We start from the raw sequence: 17,810 nt of genomic DNA, 5'->3' as shown, positions 1-17,810 counted from the left end.
AGACCTCGCCAACCTGGGCTATCAGATGGATAAATGGCTCCCCCCGGAGGAAACTATAACCGATCCCTTTACTAGACTCCAAATCGATCCAGACTCGCAGGGCCCACTGGACACTCCGTTAAGGTATGGCACGCAGCAAATAAATCCCTGGGGTGGGAAAGTAAATTAACACTGGCTACCCCCTTATGGGACTCTGCACAACTTGGCAAGCTGTGGTCTTCGAAAGGCTTTGATAAGTGGGACTTGATTGGCATATCACAAATAAAGGATCTGTGGGTACAGGGTGAAGTAAAACCCTTTGCTGCCCTTCAGATTCAATACGAACTTGCTGATGCCAAGCTCTTTCAATACAATCAGGTTAGCCATGCACTGCCTTCCCTCATCCCTAGAGGTACATCCCTTCCCGACTCGTCCCTGTTAGAGGACAGAATACTAGATGGCCTTGTCCCAGATAGGACCATCTCGCTAATTTACAATAAACTAATAAACCACATGGATGATTCTCTTTTACCTTTGAGGCGGAAATGGGTGGCCGATGGGATAGAAATGGACAATGAGGATTGGCAGGAAACTGTCTCCTCACCCCAGGTGGTGGCCATTCTGGCCCGACTTCGGCTAGTCCAGCTTAAAATCCTGCACAGAGTATATAAGACCGGCCTTTGACTAGTTATGATGGGGAGAGCTGAAACAGGGGACTGCTGTAGGAAATGGGGCCTCACTGGCACGTTTATGCACATTATATGGGAATGCACTCTAATCCAGACGTACTGGAGGGAGGTACACAAAGTGATGAGCACTGATCTGACTGTTCCTATCCACCCAGAGGCACGTAGATGCCTACTAAATATATGGGAGCCGACTGATCTTAACACTCACCAAACACAATGGGCAACTTTGGGCTTCATGCTGGCAAAGAGGGACATTGCTCAGGCCTGGCGAGCTGCAGCCCCTACTACCCGGGAAACGTGGGAGAATAATATGGACTGGTGTATAATCAGAGAAAAGACCGTGTTTACAGCCCGAGGCTGCCCCAAGAAATGGGCCCGCTTCTGCTCACAGTGGAACTTCTATCGTGGAGACATTTGCATTCCCCCACAAAGTATTGAGCTTGACTATCTGCTTCCACCTTGAAAGTTTTCACTGCATGTAACTTGCTACTGTGTTGCCTCGTCAGTCATGCATATATTTGTATTGTACTGACTCAAATGATGATATGCCGAAGATTGTTTAATAAAAAGTTCTAAAAAAACGCATTTTCGAAGTTTAGCCAAAGCTAGTAACATTTTTAAGAACTGTGCGGGTTTGCATTGCTCATCTGTCTCAGGTACTGCACAGAAGGGTGTGGGCATTTTTTTAGGTAAGCATGTTCAATTTCATGTTAATGCATCATGCTCAGACCCGGATGGAAGATGGAAATTAAATCGGTTAAATCTTCATAATGGCCACAATTTATGCACCTGTCATTGATGATCCGCTCCCTATTCTACAACTAAAACAAGCTTTATCGTGCATCTCAGGACAGATTATATGCAGAGATTTTAACTTTCTGCAGGACCCTTCAGTTGATTCGACAAAGATAGAACGAAAACAAAACAAACCTCAAGTCTCCATCGCCATGTCAAGTTGTAAAACCGATTTAGATATCTTAGACAATTGGCGCCTTAAAAATCAGATAAGCGTGGGTACTCATGCTATTCAGCAAAATATGACTCTGCATCTAGAATTGACTTTTTGCTGAACTCACAATCTTTTAGTTAACAAATACGATCATATTCTAAATGCTTTTTCGGATCATGCTTTAATCAAAATGGAAATCGCTGTTGGGAGCACGGATGAAAATGCATCAAGAAGATGGTATTTTAATAAACTCAATTTAGCAAATAAACTGTGGTGCACAGAAATAAATAACGAGATTAGTGCCTTTTTTGATAAAGATTCCGCCCCAATTAATGTAATCTGGGACGCATTTAAGGCCACATTAAGGGATACAATCACCTTGAAGGATATCCCGCAACAAAGGGCCAAAAAAGCGGAAAGAATGATGAAACAAGACTTGCCCACGCAAATCAGGAGTATAATATGAACAGGGACTCAAACACTAAGCAAGAGTTACTAGAAGCAAAAGCACAAATGAGAGAATTTTACTACGGGTTAGTAGAGGTGGCAAGCAGGACTTCCCTCCAGACAGTCTATGAGGAGAGTGAATATACAGGGAAACTTTTAGCATGGCAGGCAAAGGAGAAACAGGTGCGTAACAGGATCAAGAGCATCTGGGATGAATTGACTAAACACGTTCAACCGGAACTTTGGACATAGGAGAGGCCTTCCTTAAGAACTATAAGGGAATTTATCAAACAAACCATCATGCATCCTCCGAATCCATTCGTGGTTTTCTTCACAACTTGCCAGTTCCTATCTTAAATAGGAACTTTCGAGAGGAATTGCTAATCGACTTCACGAAGTTAGAACTCGACTTAGTCATAAGCTCTTTGCCGAATAGTAAAGCAAAAGGTGAAGATGGCTTTCCCGCAGAATTTAAAAAAAGATTTGCTTCAACTCTCAATATTGAATTTTTAAAACTTGCTAACCATCTTCTGAAAGGGGGCGAGCCGCCGTTATCTTTCCACATAGCAGTAGTGATTAGCATCCTAAAGAAGGATAAAGACAGCGAGAATGTTAATTCCTATAGGTCCATAAGCCTTCTTAATGTGGACTACAACATCTTTACAAAACTTCTCAATAGTCGGCTAAATAGAATAGTAAGCTCACTTATTGATACGGACCAGTGTGGCTTTGAGACACCTCCATACCAATACTAATTTTTTTATGAGAAGCACTGGATTTTTAAAATTTAACAGGACTGAGGTCCAGGTTTGGTTTTTAGACGCCGAAAAAGCCTTCGATCTAGTTTCTTGGGATGGTCTGTTTTTAATTTTGGAAAAGTTTGTCTTCCCAGAGGAGTTTATACAATTAAAAAGACAGCTATACACAAACTCACAGGCGCAAATCTTAATTAACTCTATAAACATAGGCACATGTCAAATAAACAGAGGCACTAGACAAGGGTGTCCTCTTTCTCCGATCTTACTCGCGTTATTTATAGAGCTCCTAGCAATAGCAGTTAGACAGAAAAAGGCGTACACGGTCCCTGTTCAAGGGATAACAAATATAAAATTGTATGCTGATGTCATGGTTCTCTTTAAATTCTAAAACAGACACCCAGGAGGAAATAATGAGGATTTTCTTTGAGTTCCAAGCAATAGGAGGCTATAAAATAAACAAGTCTAAAACAGAGATTATATTGTGGAATTGTTCCATCGACTATTGCCAGAGTTTAGACCAGTCTATAACACTCGCCCAAAGAGATACTTCGGAACCTACGTGACGGAGAAAGTAGAAGACATATTTCATTTGAACTACACCCCCGTTGCTTAAAACAGTGAAGTGCCTGTTAGCATGATAGAACCAGCTCCCACTATTAATATTAGGTCGAGTGACACTAATTCGTATGTCTATTCTTCCACTATTCAGCTTCCTTTTTAGCGCCGCTCCATGTGCACTACAAGCAGCTTTTTTAAAGAGACAGATAGCATGTTTTCTTTTTTTATGGTCTGATAAGATACCGAGACTGGCAATGAACATTATAAGCTACGCTGTTGCGGAAGGAGGGCTGTCCCTTCCAAATATTAGGAACTACCATCACGCGACCTTCGCACACTATAGCTCCAGATTTTTCTTATTAGACCCCCTGGAGGCAGATAACTTTTTTATTAATAAGATCCTAAAGGAGTATAATATTGTTAACCCCACAAGAAAATCAAATACCCTAAGAAAGTACGATACAAGACTCCCCAATGGGTACATAAGCAAAAATCTCAATTTTCAACATTTTACAGTATTCCAAGAATTAACAGTTCGACTAGGCTGTCCCATTTTTACACGGGGGAGAGATGTCTTTTAGAGACCCACATTTTTTTTAAATAGCTATGGACAGATTCAGGATTTTATTAAAGGCAACTGTTGGAAGTCATGGTCAGAGATCAAAATGGTGCTCCTACACTCTAAAGTAATGCTGAAATGGTCATTTATTATAATAAAACCCTTTTTGGAAAAATTCAATATAAGAAGCGGATCTTCTAGACCAGGTATCAACGAAGCCTTTGATTCCCCGACACAACGGACGGTTAGCGCACGGGTTAAAATCTTGGAAGAAAATAAGTCTCTCCGTCATATGAAAAAATCCGTGATAGATGGTGGAAAGGGTAAGGGTTGCAGATCTCAATCAACCTGGTGCAGAGTTAAAAAACTTAATGCATCAACATTAAGAGGCGCAAATTTTAAGCGTATGCAATTTTACTCAAAATGGCTAATCTATTGGACCCCTTTTTTCTTACATAATACATATCCACAAATCGAGGACAGGTGCTTCCGCTGCACAAAAGAGAACGGTGGCACCTGGTCACACATTGTTTGGGAATGTCCGAAAATCAGCAGCCTCTGGGAAGGAATTGAAAATTCTCAGATTCACCGTAGACCTTTCCATCTCTATTGACTTATCCATTGCAGTTCTGGGTTGCACTCCCGATAGAATGCTAAGAACTACACAAGAAGAGTGCCTATACATTGCAGAATTAGTAGCAAGATCCCTAATTTTACAGTGCTGTCGGACAGATAGGATACCTTCTTTCCAAGCCAGGAGAGAGAAATTAAGTAAAATCAAAGAATTGGAAAGAAAATATGCAGTAAGATCACGTTCACTAAAGAAGTATGAAAAGCGTTGGAGCTCTCTGGGGTCTAGTTCAGAGTTAATGGAAACTGTTTTTACTGGAATGCTTTTAATCGTTGAGGAGAGGGCGGGGTCGTAGTTTGAATAGCTTAGCGTGGTCCATAGGGACAACTTCCCAATCAACCGTTACCTTATCTTATGCACTCAGTCTCTTTATACGTCCTTTATCTTATACTATATGACTACCCAGTCTCTTTTCTGCAACATGGTTATCTGAAAGATCGTTGGAGTATGGTCATTCCTAATGTTTAGCACTTTATCCATTTTTCATCTGTAATGCTGTACATGACTGCCCCGTTTCTTTTCCGCAACAGGGTCATGTGAAAGATTGTTGGGGTAGGTCTACTCCTAACATTTAGCATTTTTGAACTTTATCCACTTGTGATTTGTAATGTTGTATTTTTTCCTTGTATGATGACTACTCGTAAAGTAGTTAGAGTATTCTGATTATGTTGCATAATGCACTTTACTTGACAGTTCTGTATCTCTGTAAATTGAACACTCAATAAAATATATATATTTTTAAAAAGAGCGAAGTGGTATCAGGCAGATTTCTACAGCTAAATATTAGAATGAGACCAACTGTTTTATTTCTTTTAGCACCTAAAAGTGTATAGTGTTTGGGAAGCACTGCACCTCAGACACCCTATTAATGTCAAACATGAAATGCCATCTAACTACAGGAATGAAGAATAAAGATCCGATTGTTAACAAGTAATTGATGGGCTATTAATGATCAAGTAGTTCAGTGAGATAAAGCACCTGTTTCACAGAACTAACGTCTCAGTAAGAGTTAAAAGCAGAGTATCATACTTCACAAAATGACACACCACTAAGGCAATATGGAACGCCCAACCTCACAGAGCTAAAGGAACACAATAGAGCTTATTTAGAGCCAAGTGAAACCAGATAACGTAAATAACTTGCCATGTGGCTAAACCTATCAATTTAGCAGTCTTTGGGGTAAAATTGTCTCATAGCTTATGGTAACACTGCTCCTGGCGATATGTATTCTGAGAATTTTATAATCTATCACAGAGTAATTTTGACCTATGCATCACAAGAAGGAAAATGCTACTTACCAGTATGCATCTGTTCTTGGCATGTAGAGCTGCAGATTCACAGACTATGCATAGATCGCCATCTGGTGTTGGGCCCGGATGTTTGCACATGTTTTTGTCCTGGAGAAGTCTTTGGAAGTCACGTGAGGTGACTCCTCCTTTGGATGATCGTGCGCATGGGCATCAGCTCCATCTTCAGATTGTTTTTCGCCAGTAGGGAAATGGAGTTTTGTAGGAAACAGAAAAGATGCCCATGTATGCTGTATCTAATTAAGAGAATACTGGAACAGAAAAAAGGTAGCCGGGGAGGCGTGTGTGAATCTGCAGCTCTACATGCCAAGAACAGATGCATACTGGTAAGCAGCATTTTCCGTTCCAGGCATATGAGCTGCAGATCACACACTATGCATAGATTGGATAGCAGTACCCATCCTTAGCGGCGACCACCCGTATCTGCTGCAGCAGTTTGAAATGTTTTGAATACCGCTTGGCCTACAGCAGCTTGCTGTTTTGTTTGCACATCTACAAAATAGTGTTTTGTGAATGTGTGTGATGTAGACCATGTTGCTGCTCTGCAGATGTCATCTATGGGAATGTTCCCCAAGAATGCCATTGAAGCCCCTATTTTGCAGGTAGAGTGGGCTTTAGGAAGAACAGATAATGCGCATTTTGCTTTGTGATAACAAATTTGTATACATTTGACAATCCACCTTGCAATTACGGATTCGAACGCATTGAAAGGTTTTGTTCTCTCAATGTGATAAATGAGTGCTCTTTTTACATCCAGAGTATGTAGAGCACTTTCTGCGATTGTTTATGGTTGCAAGAAGAAAACTGGCAATTCCACAGACTGATTGAGGTGAAAAGGAGAAATTACCTTAGGAAGGAATTTTGGATGGGTTTTAAGAACCACTTTGTTATAATGGAGTTGTAAAAATGATTCTTGAATAGTGAGTGCTTGTATCTCACTAACTCTTCTAAGGCAAGTAATAGCGACAAGGAAAGAGACTTTCCATGTAAGAAATTGTAACTCACATTCATGTAGAGGTTCGAATGGGGGACCCATTAATCTTGTGAGAACAATATTCAAATTCCATACAGGTGAGGGTGGTACCCTGGGAGAAATTATTCTTTTGAGACCTTCCATAAATGCTTTGATGGCAGGTACTCTGAATAACGATAAGTGTTGTATATTTTGTAAGTCGTTTGCAATGGCAGCGAGATGTAACCTAATAGAAGTGTATGCTAGGTTAGACCTTTGAAGATGTAATAGATAACATATTATGTGTTGCATAGACATATCTAATGGATTGATGTTGTTGTTACAGAATATAAAGATTCTTTTGCAGGCTCTAGTCGTGGGACGTCTAGCTTCCTTGATAACATTCATAAAGTCAGGGGGAAGGTTAAGGTAACCAAACTCAGACCTCAGGAGCCAGATCGCTAGGTTGAGCTGTGCCAGGACTGGGTGTCTGATCTCTCCACGGTTCTGTGTTAAGAGGTGTGGGGAGAGTTGTAGTTTTTGGTGCGAGAGTACGGATAGTTCCAGCAATATTGTGTACCACGGTTGTCTGGCCCATGTTGGAACAACTAGGATAAGAGTTAGTGAGTGTTGCTGCAGTTTACGCACCACTAGTGGAATGAGTGGGAGAGGCAGAAAAGCGTACGCAAATCTGCCGGACCATTTCATCCATATCGCATTGCCTTTGGACAATGGGTGTGGCTATCTGGCGGCGAAGCCTGAGCATTTGGCATTTTCGTGTGTGGCGAAGAGTTCTATGTCTGGTTGTCCCCACATGTGCAAAAATGGTTGAAGAACTTGCGGAGGAAGTTCCCACTCGTAAATCTGTTGCATTTGACGACTTAACAGATTGCTATATTGTTCTGGACTCGAGGAACATGTGCTAGGAGAAAGATTTTTTGGGGGAAAAGCCCATCTCCAGATCTGCTGTGCTAATTGGGAGAGTTGTAGGAGTGTGTCCCGCCTTACTTCTGTATGTAATACATTGCAATCATGTCTGTTCGAACTAGGACAGCTTTGCATATTTGTTTTTGCAATGCTTTTAGGGCTAGGAATATTGCTAATAACTCCAGATGGTTGATGTGGAGTAATTTTTGTTGAGGAGTCCACATGCCCTGTATGGCGTGATGCAATAGATGAGCTCCCCAGCCGGAGAGCGATGCACCCGCTATGATGACTATTTGTGGAATTGGCTCTACGAACGGTCGCCCTTTGGAAAGGTTTTTGGTGTTCCACCACTCCAGAGAGCGAGGAGTGCAACCGTCTACCAACACCAGATCTGTTAGCGGACCTTGAGCCTGGCTCCATTGTCGTGCAAGGCACTCTTGCAGAGGACGCATCTGGAGTCTTGCGTGAGGCACTATGAATATGCAAGAGGCCATCATCCCGGTGAGCTGCATGAACACTCGAGCTGGAAGAGTGTTGAGGCTGAAATTCGGTTATTAGGGTTTGCATGCTTGCTATCCTGGCAGGACTGGGATAAGCTAGTGCTTTTGAGGCGTCTAGTGGGGCACCTAGGTATTGTTGTATGTGGGACGGTTGCAGAGGAGACTTTGCGTGATTTACTGTGAACCCGAAGTTGGTGAGTAGTTGAATAGTAGCGTGCGTGTGATGTACACACTGACTGTATGAGCTGGCTTTTATTAGCCAGTCATCTAGATATGGGAAGACATGAATGTGTTGTCTTCTGAGATGAGCTGCAACTACCGTGAGGCACTTGCTGAATACTCGAGGTGCGGTGGTGACTCCGAACGGGAGTCCTTTGAAATGGTAGTGTTGCCCATCCACTACAAACCGGAGGTATCTCCTGTGAGATGCATGAATGGGAATATGAAAGTAGGTGTCCTTTAGATCTAGAGTGGAAAGGAAGTCGCCTTGTGAAAGGAGAGGAAGAACCTATTGAAGTGTGACCATGTGGAAATGGTCTGATTGTATGTACAGGTTTAGGGGTCTCAGGTCTAGAATGGGTCTTGGAGAGCCGTCCTTTTTTGGAATGAGAAAATACAGAGTAAACTCCTGTGTTTTGTTGATGCAGTGGAACTGATTCTATTGCACCCTTCTGCAGGAGCGAGATTTCTTCCTGCTTGAGCAGCGATAGATGTTCTAACGGCATTCAACGCCGTCTCAGTGGTATGGTGGGGTGGGGGGGTGGGGAGATGTAGGTTCTAGACAGTAACCTGACTGAACAATTTGTCTCACCCACCTGTCTGTGGTAATATTATAACAGACAGGTAGGAAATGCTGTATTCTTCCCCCAACCGGAGTAGAATGGTCTGGGGGGAGTGGAGGGAAGTCATTGGGTGGGTGTGGAGGCAGATCTGGTATTATTGGTCTTGCCTCTACCTTTGTTATTGTTGCCTCTGTACCCGCCTCTCTGGTAACCTCTGGTGAATGTAGACTCGGTGGGAGCCTTGTAAGAGGTGGAGTGGTTGTCAGAGGAGTAGCCTCTGGAGGTGCCCTTGTAGAAGGAGCGACGAAAGGAACGTCTGGGAGTTTGCACTTGCAATGCTCCCATGGATTTGGCTGTGTCTGCATCCTTTCATTTTTTCTAGTGATGAATCGACATTAGGGCCGAATAAGTGTTCCTGATCAAATGGTTGGTTTAGATTAAAAGTTTGCACTTCAGGCTTAAACCCACAAATGCTTAGCCAAGCATGTCTACGGAGTCATCACTTGTGTTGACTGCTCTAGAAGCGGTGCCTGCTGCGTCGAGAGCACAGCGAATGGAAGTGTTAGTGATCACTTTTCCCTCTTGTATAAGGTCATTGGCCCTGTTTTTGAATTCGTCTGGAAGGTGCTGTAATAGGGTCTCTTACTCATCGTAATGTGCCCTATCGTACCTGGCTAACAAAGCTTGAGTGTTGGCAATAAGCCATATGTTAGCAGCCTGGGACGCTGTTCTTTTGCCAGAAGCGTCCAAGAGTTTGGATTCTTTATCAGGGGGTAATGCATCACCTGATGTCTGAGAATTGGGTCTTTTCCTAGCGTTGGAGAGACTACTAATGAATCTAAGGGTACGGGCCTTTAATATAAGCTGGGTCTGCAGGGGCAGCTTTGTATTTCTTTTAGATCCTGGGGTTGATAACTTTAGCCCTACCAGGATCTTTAAAAACTTTGGGTGCATGCTGGATGACCCCTTTTAGCATAGGCAAGATAGAGGTGGTCCTTTGTGACGTGTCAAGAGTCCATTAGGAAATCCTCTTCCACTGGATCTAAGTGTAAGTTTACCCCATGGTATTGTGCAACTCTGTAAAGTAGCCATTTAAATCCTGTTGTGTCCTCTGGAGGTGAAGGTCTAGAGGGGTATACATCCTCCTGTGGAACATTAGGGACATCTGGAGTGTTGTAATCGTCCCAGGGGTCAGGGGAAGAAGGTGGACTAAGGTCTCCTGGTGGCTCCTTACCTGCACCCTCCCCTGTGTAATCTGAACTATCATCATCGTCCCTTGGTGGAGGGGTGGTTGAGGAGAATGGTGTGGAGGAGGAGCAGGAGGTGATGGAGAAGGAATTCTAAGTGGAGAAGTGGCAATGTCCCGTTTCTTGGTGGTGGAGATGGTGTAGTCGTAGCCAGTGGTCTCTTTGAGCTGAGGATGAGCTGACCAGTGTTAGGGTCCTTTATAAGAGTCTTTTGTTTAGGATCGGACATATAAAGCTCTTCTGATGGATGCTGGTCTGTCGGTGCTGACTTTTTAGGTTCGGCTGCCTTCCGGGGGCACAGTCTCTGGCACTGCTTTGTCTTTTGGCTTTGAACTGTGAGGTTTTAAAGTGTCTGTATGTGGAACCAGTGTTTTCTTGGGTTCCGAAGGTTTTTTCGGTTCTGAAGATTTCGGCTCCGAACGATGTTGTGAACCTTTAGGGAGTGGCTTTTTGCTCGGCTCAGAGTGTTTTATCGGAGTCGAAGGGTTGGTCGTTGTTGGTTTCGGTGACAAGTGCTTCGATGTAGAGGCAACGTTCGGCACGGAGGAGGTGGGAGTTTTCTTTTCTATGCCACTGAATGAGTTTCGGTACTGACGGCAAGCTGACTCGAGCCAGAGTGGCCTGAAGGCTTAATAGGCTTCTTTGCCGAGCCCAAGGGCGGGGCATGGGAAGCAGTCTCTCGTTGATCACCTGGGCCCGAAGATGAAGGTGTGACCGAAGCCTTTTTGGATGATTTATGGAGGGGGGGGGTCGACGTTGTTACTTACGACCCGCTGCGCCGGAGTGAGGTCTTCGATGTCGGATTCCTCGGCTTCGGAGGCGCTGTGTTCTTCGACCCGCTCATGTTCTAGAACGTTGACGCCCTCTTGGAAGATGTCATCAGGAATGGAGGTCGACGAGCAAGCCATTGTTCTTAGAGCTCGACAATCTCGAATGTTCTTCTTGAAGTGGAAGGAGGCACAAGCTGCACAGTCTCTGGCCTCGTGCTCCGGTAAAAGGCAGAGGTTAAACACCTCATCCATATCGGTGTGGGGAATCTTCGACCCACATCGAGGACACTTCTTGAATGGAGTTCTTTCCATGAGCCAGATGCTAAGGCCCAGGTAGGCCTGAAGGCCCTCGTCGACGGTCGGAATTGAGGACTTTGACGTTGTAGAGATGCGCGACAAGTAGGGTTTGCGATCGAAAACAATACCGTAGAAAGGGTGAAGGATTGCGTGTCGAACGTTATATATCGGTAACAAACACCGAAATGGAGCACGAGTTCCGCCCGATGGCGGAAAAAAACAATCTGAAGATGGAGCCGATGCCCATGTGCACCATCATCCAAAGGAGGAGTCACCTATCTCGTGACTTCCAAAGACTGCTCCAGGACAAACACAAGTGCAAACATCCGGGATCAACACCAGATGGCAACCTATGCATAGTGTGTGATCTGCAGCTCATATGCCTCAAACATAAACTTACTGGGCTCAATTCACAAATACTTTGCAAAGAGTAGGTGCGAGTCATGCTTTTCGTGCGCCTGACTTACTTCTGCATTTGAATAGTAAGCCAGTAGTGAATCAGGCCCAAACTGTGTTGGTTTGTTTGGATGCACCCAAATCTTAGGTCCTATCAAATTTCAGGGAAGACAGGCTAAAAAGTGTATATTGGATCAGTAGATTTAATCACTCGCATGTGTGTAAGTTCACAATTCTATCGTGGGCTCAAGAGTACTCCTTGAAACTGGATTTAGATAGCTTTCCAGCAGCGCTCTTGGGAAAGTTTTGTAAATAGTTAACTAGGGGCATTCTAGAGCTATTCCATGTAAGTAACTGTACCTAATGTAAAACTGCACACAAAACTGCCTTCGCTGTAGTGTAATGACACTTTTTAAAATGTATGTTTTGTTGAATATTTTTTCTTCAGGAGAATATTGCCAGAGCAGAGGCCATTTCTCCATCACCCGAAGAAGGGAAATGCTACTTACCACAGCGAATGGAAGTGTTGGTAATATTTTTACCTTCCTGTATAAGTTCATTGGCCCTATTTTTGTATTTGTCTGGTAGATGCTGCATTATGGACGTTAGTTCATCATAATGAGCTCTGTCATATCTGGCCAGCAACGCTTGGGTGTTGGCGATGCGCCAGATATTAGCTGCTTGAGACGCTGTTCTTTTGCCTGAGGCGTCAAGTAGCTTGGATTCCTTGTCTGGTGGTGAGGCCTCACCTGATGTCTGAGAATTAGCACGTTTACGTGCATTAGACACTACTAAAGAGTCTAATGGTGCTGGACCTTCAATATAGACTGGATCTGTAGGGGCAGCTTTATATTTTTTCTCAATTTGAGGATTGAGGACCCTAGCCCTGACGGGGTCTTTAAAAACCTCTGTTGCAGGTTTGCTTACACCCTTAAGCATTGGTAAAATGGCAGTAGACCTTTGTGTGTTATCAAAAGTGTCTAGTAGGAAATCTTCCTCCACCGCATCTGTATGTAAGTCCACCCCATGATATTGGGCAGCTCTTTGGACTAGTAGGTTAAAACCTATAGTGTCCTCTGGTGGGGATGGTCTAGAAGGGTATATGTTGTCTTGTGGGACATAAGGCACATCAGGGGTGTTGTAATCATCCCATGGATTAGGTGACTAAGGGGGACTGATTGGTCCCTGCTGGGTCATGTGCACCTCCATCTGTGTCATCAGAGTCTGTGTCTACATCATCTTGTGGATCAGGGGATGGTGTAAGTGAATGGTGAGGTGGAGTAGGTGTAGGAGGGGGAACAGTATGAGGAGGTGGAGGAGAAGGCACCCTTAATGGAGAGGTTGCAATGTCTCTTCTTTGGAGGAGGAGGAGGTGCTGGCGCATCAAGTGGTCTCTTTTTGGAACTAAGAGTCAATTGACCAGTCTTAGGATCAGGTGTGAAAAGTTCCTCTGAACAGGGCAGATCCTTCGGTGTCGAGGTTTTTGGCTCCGTAGGTTTTTTCGGCACCGAGTCGGTAGCTGATTTCACTTTGAAAGTGTGCCCTTTTGAAGTGTCCTTTACCAGAACCTATTTCTTCGGTTCCGGGTGTTTTTTCGGTTCCGAAGTGTGTGAATCTGGAGCTTTAGGCGGATTTTTAGTTGGCTCCGTATTTGGTTTCGGCATCGATGAGCCGCTGCCAGTCTTCGGTGCTGTGTGCTTCGGTGTCGGAGCAATGGTCGGCGTGGTTGTCGAAGATGGCTTTTTCTTCGGTGTCGGTGTAGGATCGGCACCGTGGATAGGCTGGCTCAAGCCCGAGCTGCCTGAAGGCTTAATGGGGTTCTTTGCCGGGCCCGAAGGCGGGGCGTGGGAAGCAGTCTCTCGGTGTGCACCCGGGCCCGAAGGTGAGGGTGTGCCCGAAGCCTTTTTGGAGGGTGTCGATCTTAATTATGACCTGTTGAGCTGGAGGGACTTCCTCGACGTCGGAGTCTTCGGCGTCTGAGGAGCTGGTACTCTCTTCGGCGTGCTGGTGTTCTGGCACGTAGACGCCCTCTTCGAAGATGTCGTCGGGGATCGAAGCTGAATAGCGGGGCATTGTTCTTCGAGCTAGTCGGTCCCGGATCGTCTTCTTGGAGCGGAAGGAGGCACAAGCGGAACAGTCTTTAGCCTCGTGCTCCGGTGAGAGGCAAAGGTTGCACACCTCATGTAGGTTGGTGTGGGGAAACTTCGACCCACATCGAGGACACTTCTTAAAAGGCGTCCTTTCCATGAGCCAGAATTAAGGCCTAGGTAGGCCTGAAGGCCTTGTCGACGACCGGAATCGAAGACTTCAAAGGTGACGAATCGCGTCGATGTGGAGCGCGATCAAAACAATACCGTCGAACTGGGTGAGGATTGCGCGCTGAAGGAAATTCGGCTCCTAACCGGAGCGTGGGAAACAAATCCGAGCCCGATGGCGGAAAAAACAACAATCTGGGGATGGAGCCGATGCCCATGCGCAATGTGGTCCAAAGGAGGAGTCAACTATCTTGTGACTTCCAAAGAACTTTTCAGGACAACAACAAACTGCAAACATCCGGGTCAACACTAGGTGGCGATCTATGCACAGTGTGCAATCTGCAGCTCATATGCCTCGAACATTAGATTTTCATTTTTTTCCCATTGCAGCCTGGAAATCTGTTTACTCTTGCACTTACTTGACCGGAACAAATCTCCAACTTTTTCTAGGGTGGTACTAGATCACAGAGAAGCGTGTGGTGGGACTAGGTCATGGAGAAGTTTTTTAATATGCACAAATTCACAAGTTTGTGTATTCTGAAGCTTTCCGGACATCCCCACCATGCAATGCACATTCCCTTACTCTAGAAAATTTACCCCCATCCAGAATACTAGGTAAATATAGGTTTTTTCAAAGTCCTAGGCCGCCCACCGCTCCGGTCCAGTCCAGTCATACACTGCTACTATCACCTGCCCAGACAAGTGATGATAATTCCTCAAACAGGTAATGTGGCATTTGGCAAACTGAATTTTGCACAGCTTACTTGTATTTGGGAAGAATCAATGCAGCCCGACCCATTACTAACAGTAGTAGTAACTTCCAGAACCCTACTGATGTCTCCATTCCTGTGACGAGATTACCCATAGCATTAGCCAACTGCTTCTCTGGCATGCACCACGAGAATACCCATGTATCCAATTTGGTAGTATTTCCTAGAGGAATTAATTGCTTTTCAGAAGCGTTTATAGACTTAACCAGCTACACTGCCTGAAACGGCCTCACATGGACCAATGCCATGAGATGAAACAAGACTAAAGATCAATCTGGCAAAGTACCAGGGAACTCTGAAACGTCCAAGATAAATATCTCAGTCTTTGGTAGCAATGCCGCAGAGGTTGAAGTAGTGATTTATTCAATTCTCCAATTCGCCTATGTTTCAAAGAAGTCTAAGGGGGGGGGGGGGGGGTATAGTACTTGCCTCAAACAAGGGAGTTTCTACAATCAATTTCACACAATTTGCAGTCTTTTAAATTCCAGTGAATAGAGATTAACCTATGAGGTAAATGACTGTTGCAACAACGTCCAGATGTAGAAGAAAGAAAGCAGGATTATATAGCCTACAATAATCTGGAAACCTTCCACAGGTGAGCAGATCACAATCTCAGTCAATTTGAAATTACAGAAAATCGGGAGTTTGCCATTCTCGTCTTTTCCTTCTAGCAAAAACATGACTGTCAAGGCATCAGCTGAGTCTATTACACAAGCTTTTCTGAAGAATAAAGATGAATCCCAAACTAGGTTGATTTTTGTTTGCCTCGCAGTCTGAACTTAAAGGAAAATATAGACTTGATGGTGTAGAGCATTTTATTGTACATTCCTAATAGTTATAAAATGAGACATTAATTAAAACCGAATTATTGATACCAGAAGTTCTTGATATAAGGTCACAGGCTATGCCTTTCATTCTCCTTTTAATGTGAATCATTAATAGCACTGACAACATTGTGATCTAATTTGTAGGGATGTGTATCCCATCACCGTTCATTTTCGCTCCAATACTACTGTACATCACATCAATACGTTCAAGTACAATGTTTAACACTTACAACACCACACGTCACTAAAGTTTCACTACACTCGCAAAAGAAAATGATGGTTACCTCTTAAATTCATTTGGTAAGTAGGCGTGCCACTGGATTCCTCTTTACTTTTGTAGCAAGAAATTGCAGTATCTTTGAAAGTGCACCAGTACGATTTGTAACCTTTGAGGGTTAATTTTTTTGGTCTGCATTGAATATAAGATGTATAAACATTTAACAAAATAAAATCTCGTTAAACTATATAATATGAATGCATACTTCGCAAACAATCATAGAAATCAATATTTTGAAGGCTACAGATAAATTACTTACATTCCTAATTCGTAAATAGTTAGCAGTTTGCACTTTAACAACATTTAAACTAGAATTGTTTCAGGCACATGCGAGCATCGTACATTTAGCATCTAAAACCCTTTAAGTGTACTATTGTACTTTTTTTTTTACCCCAATTGTTTATTAAATCTCATAGACAGCACATTGCAAGAACAAAGCAGTAAAAGGTTTAATGTCGGTGTCATTGCATGAACAAGCTGAAAGCATACATTCGCATTACAGTAACAGTCACCACCCTGGGCACAAATGAAATAGACTAAACAACTGCCGTCCAGTGAAGCCAAATGAGGGAGAATATCAAAGGGAAAAGCCAGGGGACACCAAGCAACTATCGAGTCAGGACTGGCCATGTAGAGGGCCTATGGATCGGTCCATTAAGGAATCCAGCCACTCTCAAGGATACCAGTAGGTAGTGGAAGTGAGGGAGCATCCCAAGAAGAGTAAGTGAGCCCAAACCGGCCACCTACAGACAAAAGTCCAGAAGGTCAACGAACCCAATCAAGGAGGAAAAGGGGAACACAGATCCAAAAGAAAGGGGAGAGGAGCTCATCCAGCTAACTTTTACCATCGGAGGTGGGGGGACAAAAGGGAGGGCGGGAGGAGGGTAGACCCTATCAATACTAGTGCCCATCTATGTTTAGGGGTACACCACAGAGCCAAGGTAGTCCTTCAATAGAATAGATGGAGGGCATGGAGCCCGGGGGGCAGTAGCACAGATATTGCATAGGTGACATACTCAATCGGACACTGCCAGAGGCAAGAGAATCTCTTTTCAGAAAGCGCTATCTTATGTGAAATCTTTCATATTCGAGGTATGTCATAGCAGAGTAAACCAGGCTGCTGCTGAAGGAGCAGACGTGGTTTCCCAAGCCAAAGCTTAAAGTTGTTTCACTTCACCAGTAATGTGGCGGACAAAGTACCCATCCCTGCCAAGTATCGCGCATCGGCCTTGACACTAACGCATTTCAGTGTGGTGTTCCGCATCACCGCACTGAAATGCATTGTCACGCATTTTAATACAGCTGACTGCACTCTGACGCTAGCCGCGCGCCTGTGCCTCTGATTGTGTGAACCGGCTCTGCTGCTCCCCCGCAGACTTGCCAGCAGGCTCAGAAAGTGAGTAAATAGTTAAAGAGCGTGCTCAAAGAGTTTGCGTGCTTGCTACAATGTCCAATCTCTGCCCTGCTGCCTGCCCTCATTGAAATTGATCCCCGCCGCCACGGCGACGGCTGAGTCACTGCCAATGGAGACCCGGGCGGGGCCTACCCTGAGGTGAGCAGTCTTTGCGAGTTCCTGGCTGTCAGGCGCCGTGCGGGGGGGGGGGGGGAGATGTGACCTCTTCATCATGTCCTGAACTGAAGGAAGTTGGTCGGTCACAGAGAAGCTGCGGGGGACTCTATTGGTGCTGTTCTGTCTACCGCGATTCCACTTGCCAACTTAATTGAGAGACTTCGCTGTTGCCTGCGGCGTGCATATAGGCCGCGGACCACGGCATCACCTGGTTCTAAAGTCGATGGTCTAGCCATGAGCCACATCCTCTCACAGACTTGGACGTCGGGAGGTTTTTTCTGGTAAGGCTTTTTTTTCTCTGTGTCCCCAATGGGATCCTGTCAGCACGAGCGGGCTGCGCAGACCGTTTCTGCTCTCACCTCG

The 17,810-nt window shown here is 44.5% G+C and overlaps 1 protein-coding gene across 2 annotated transcripts in view; it reads right to left on the bottom strand.

Moving 5' to 3' along the window:
* Nucleotides 1-17,810, bottom strand: part of FERMT2 (FERM domain containing kindlin 2) — a 612,725-nt gene that overhangs the window by 103,565 nt on the left and 491,350 nt on the right. For both annotated transcript variants that reach the window (XM_078659827.1, XM_078659826.1), the window contains one exon: nt 15,885-16,009. In XM_078659827.1, coding sequence (XP_078515953.1) covers nt 15,885-16,009 — 125 coding nt within the window. The remainder of the gene's footprint in view (nt 1-15,884; nt 16,010-17,810) is intronic.

This window comes from Lissotriton helveticus, chromosome 9 (genome assembly GCF_964261635.1).
Source record: "Lissotriton helveticus chromosome 9, aLisHel1.1, whole genome shotgun sequence".
NCBI lineage: Eukaryota > Metazoa > Chordata > Amphibia > Caudata > Salamandridae > Lissotriton > Lissotriton helveticus.
Note: the sequence above shows the minus strand (reverse complement) of the source record. Positions and strands in the feature narration are given on the sequence as shown.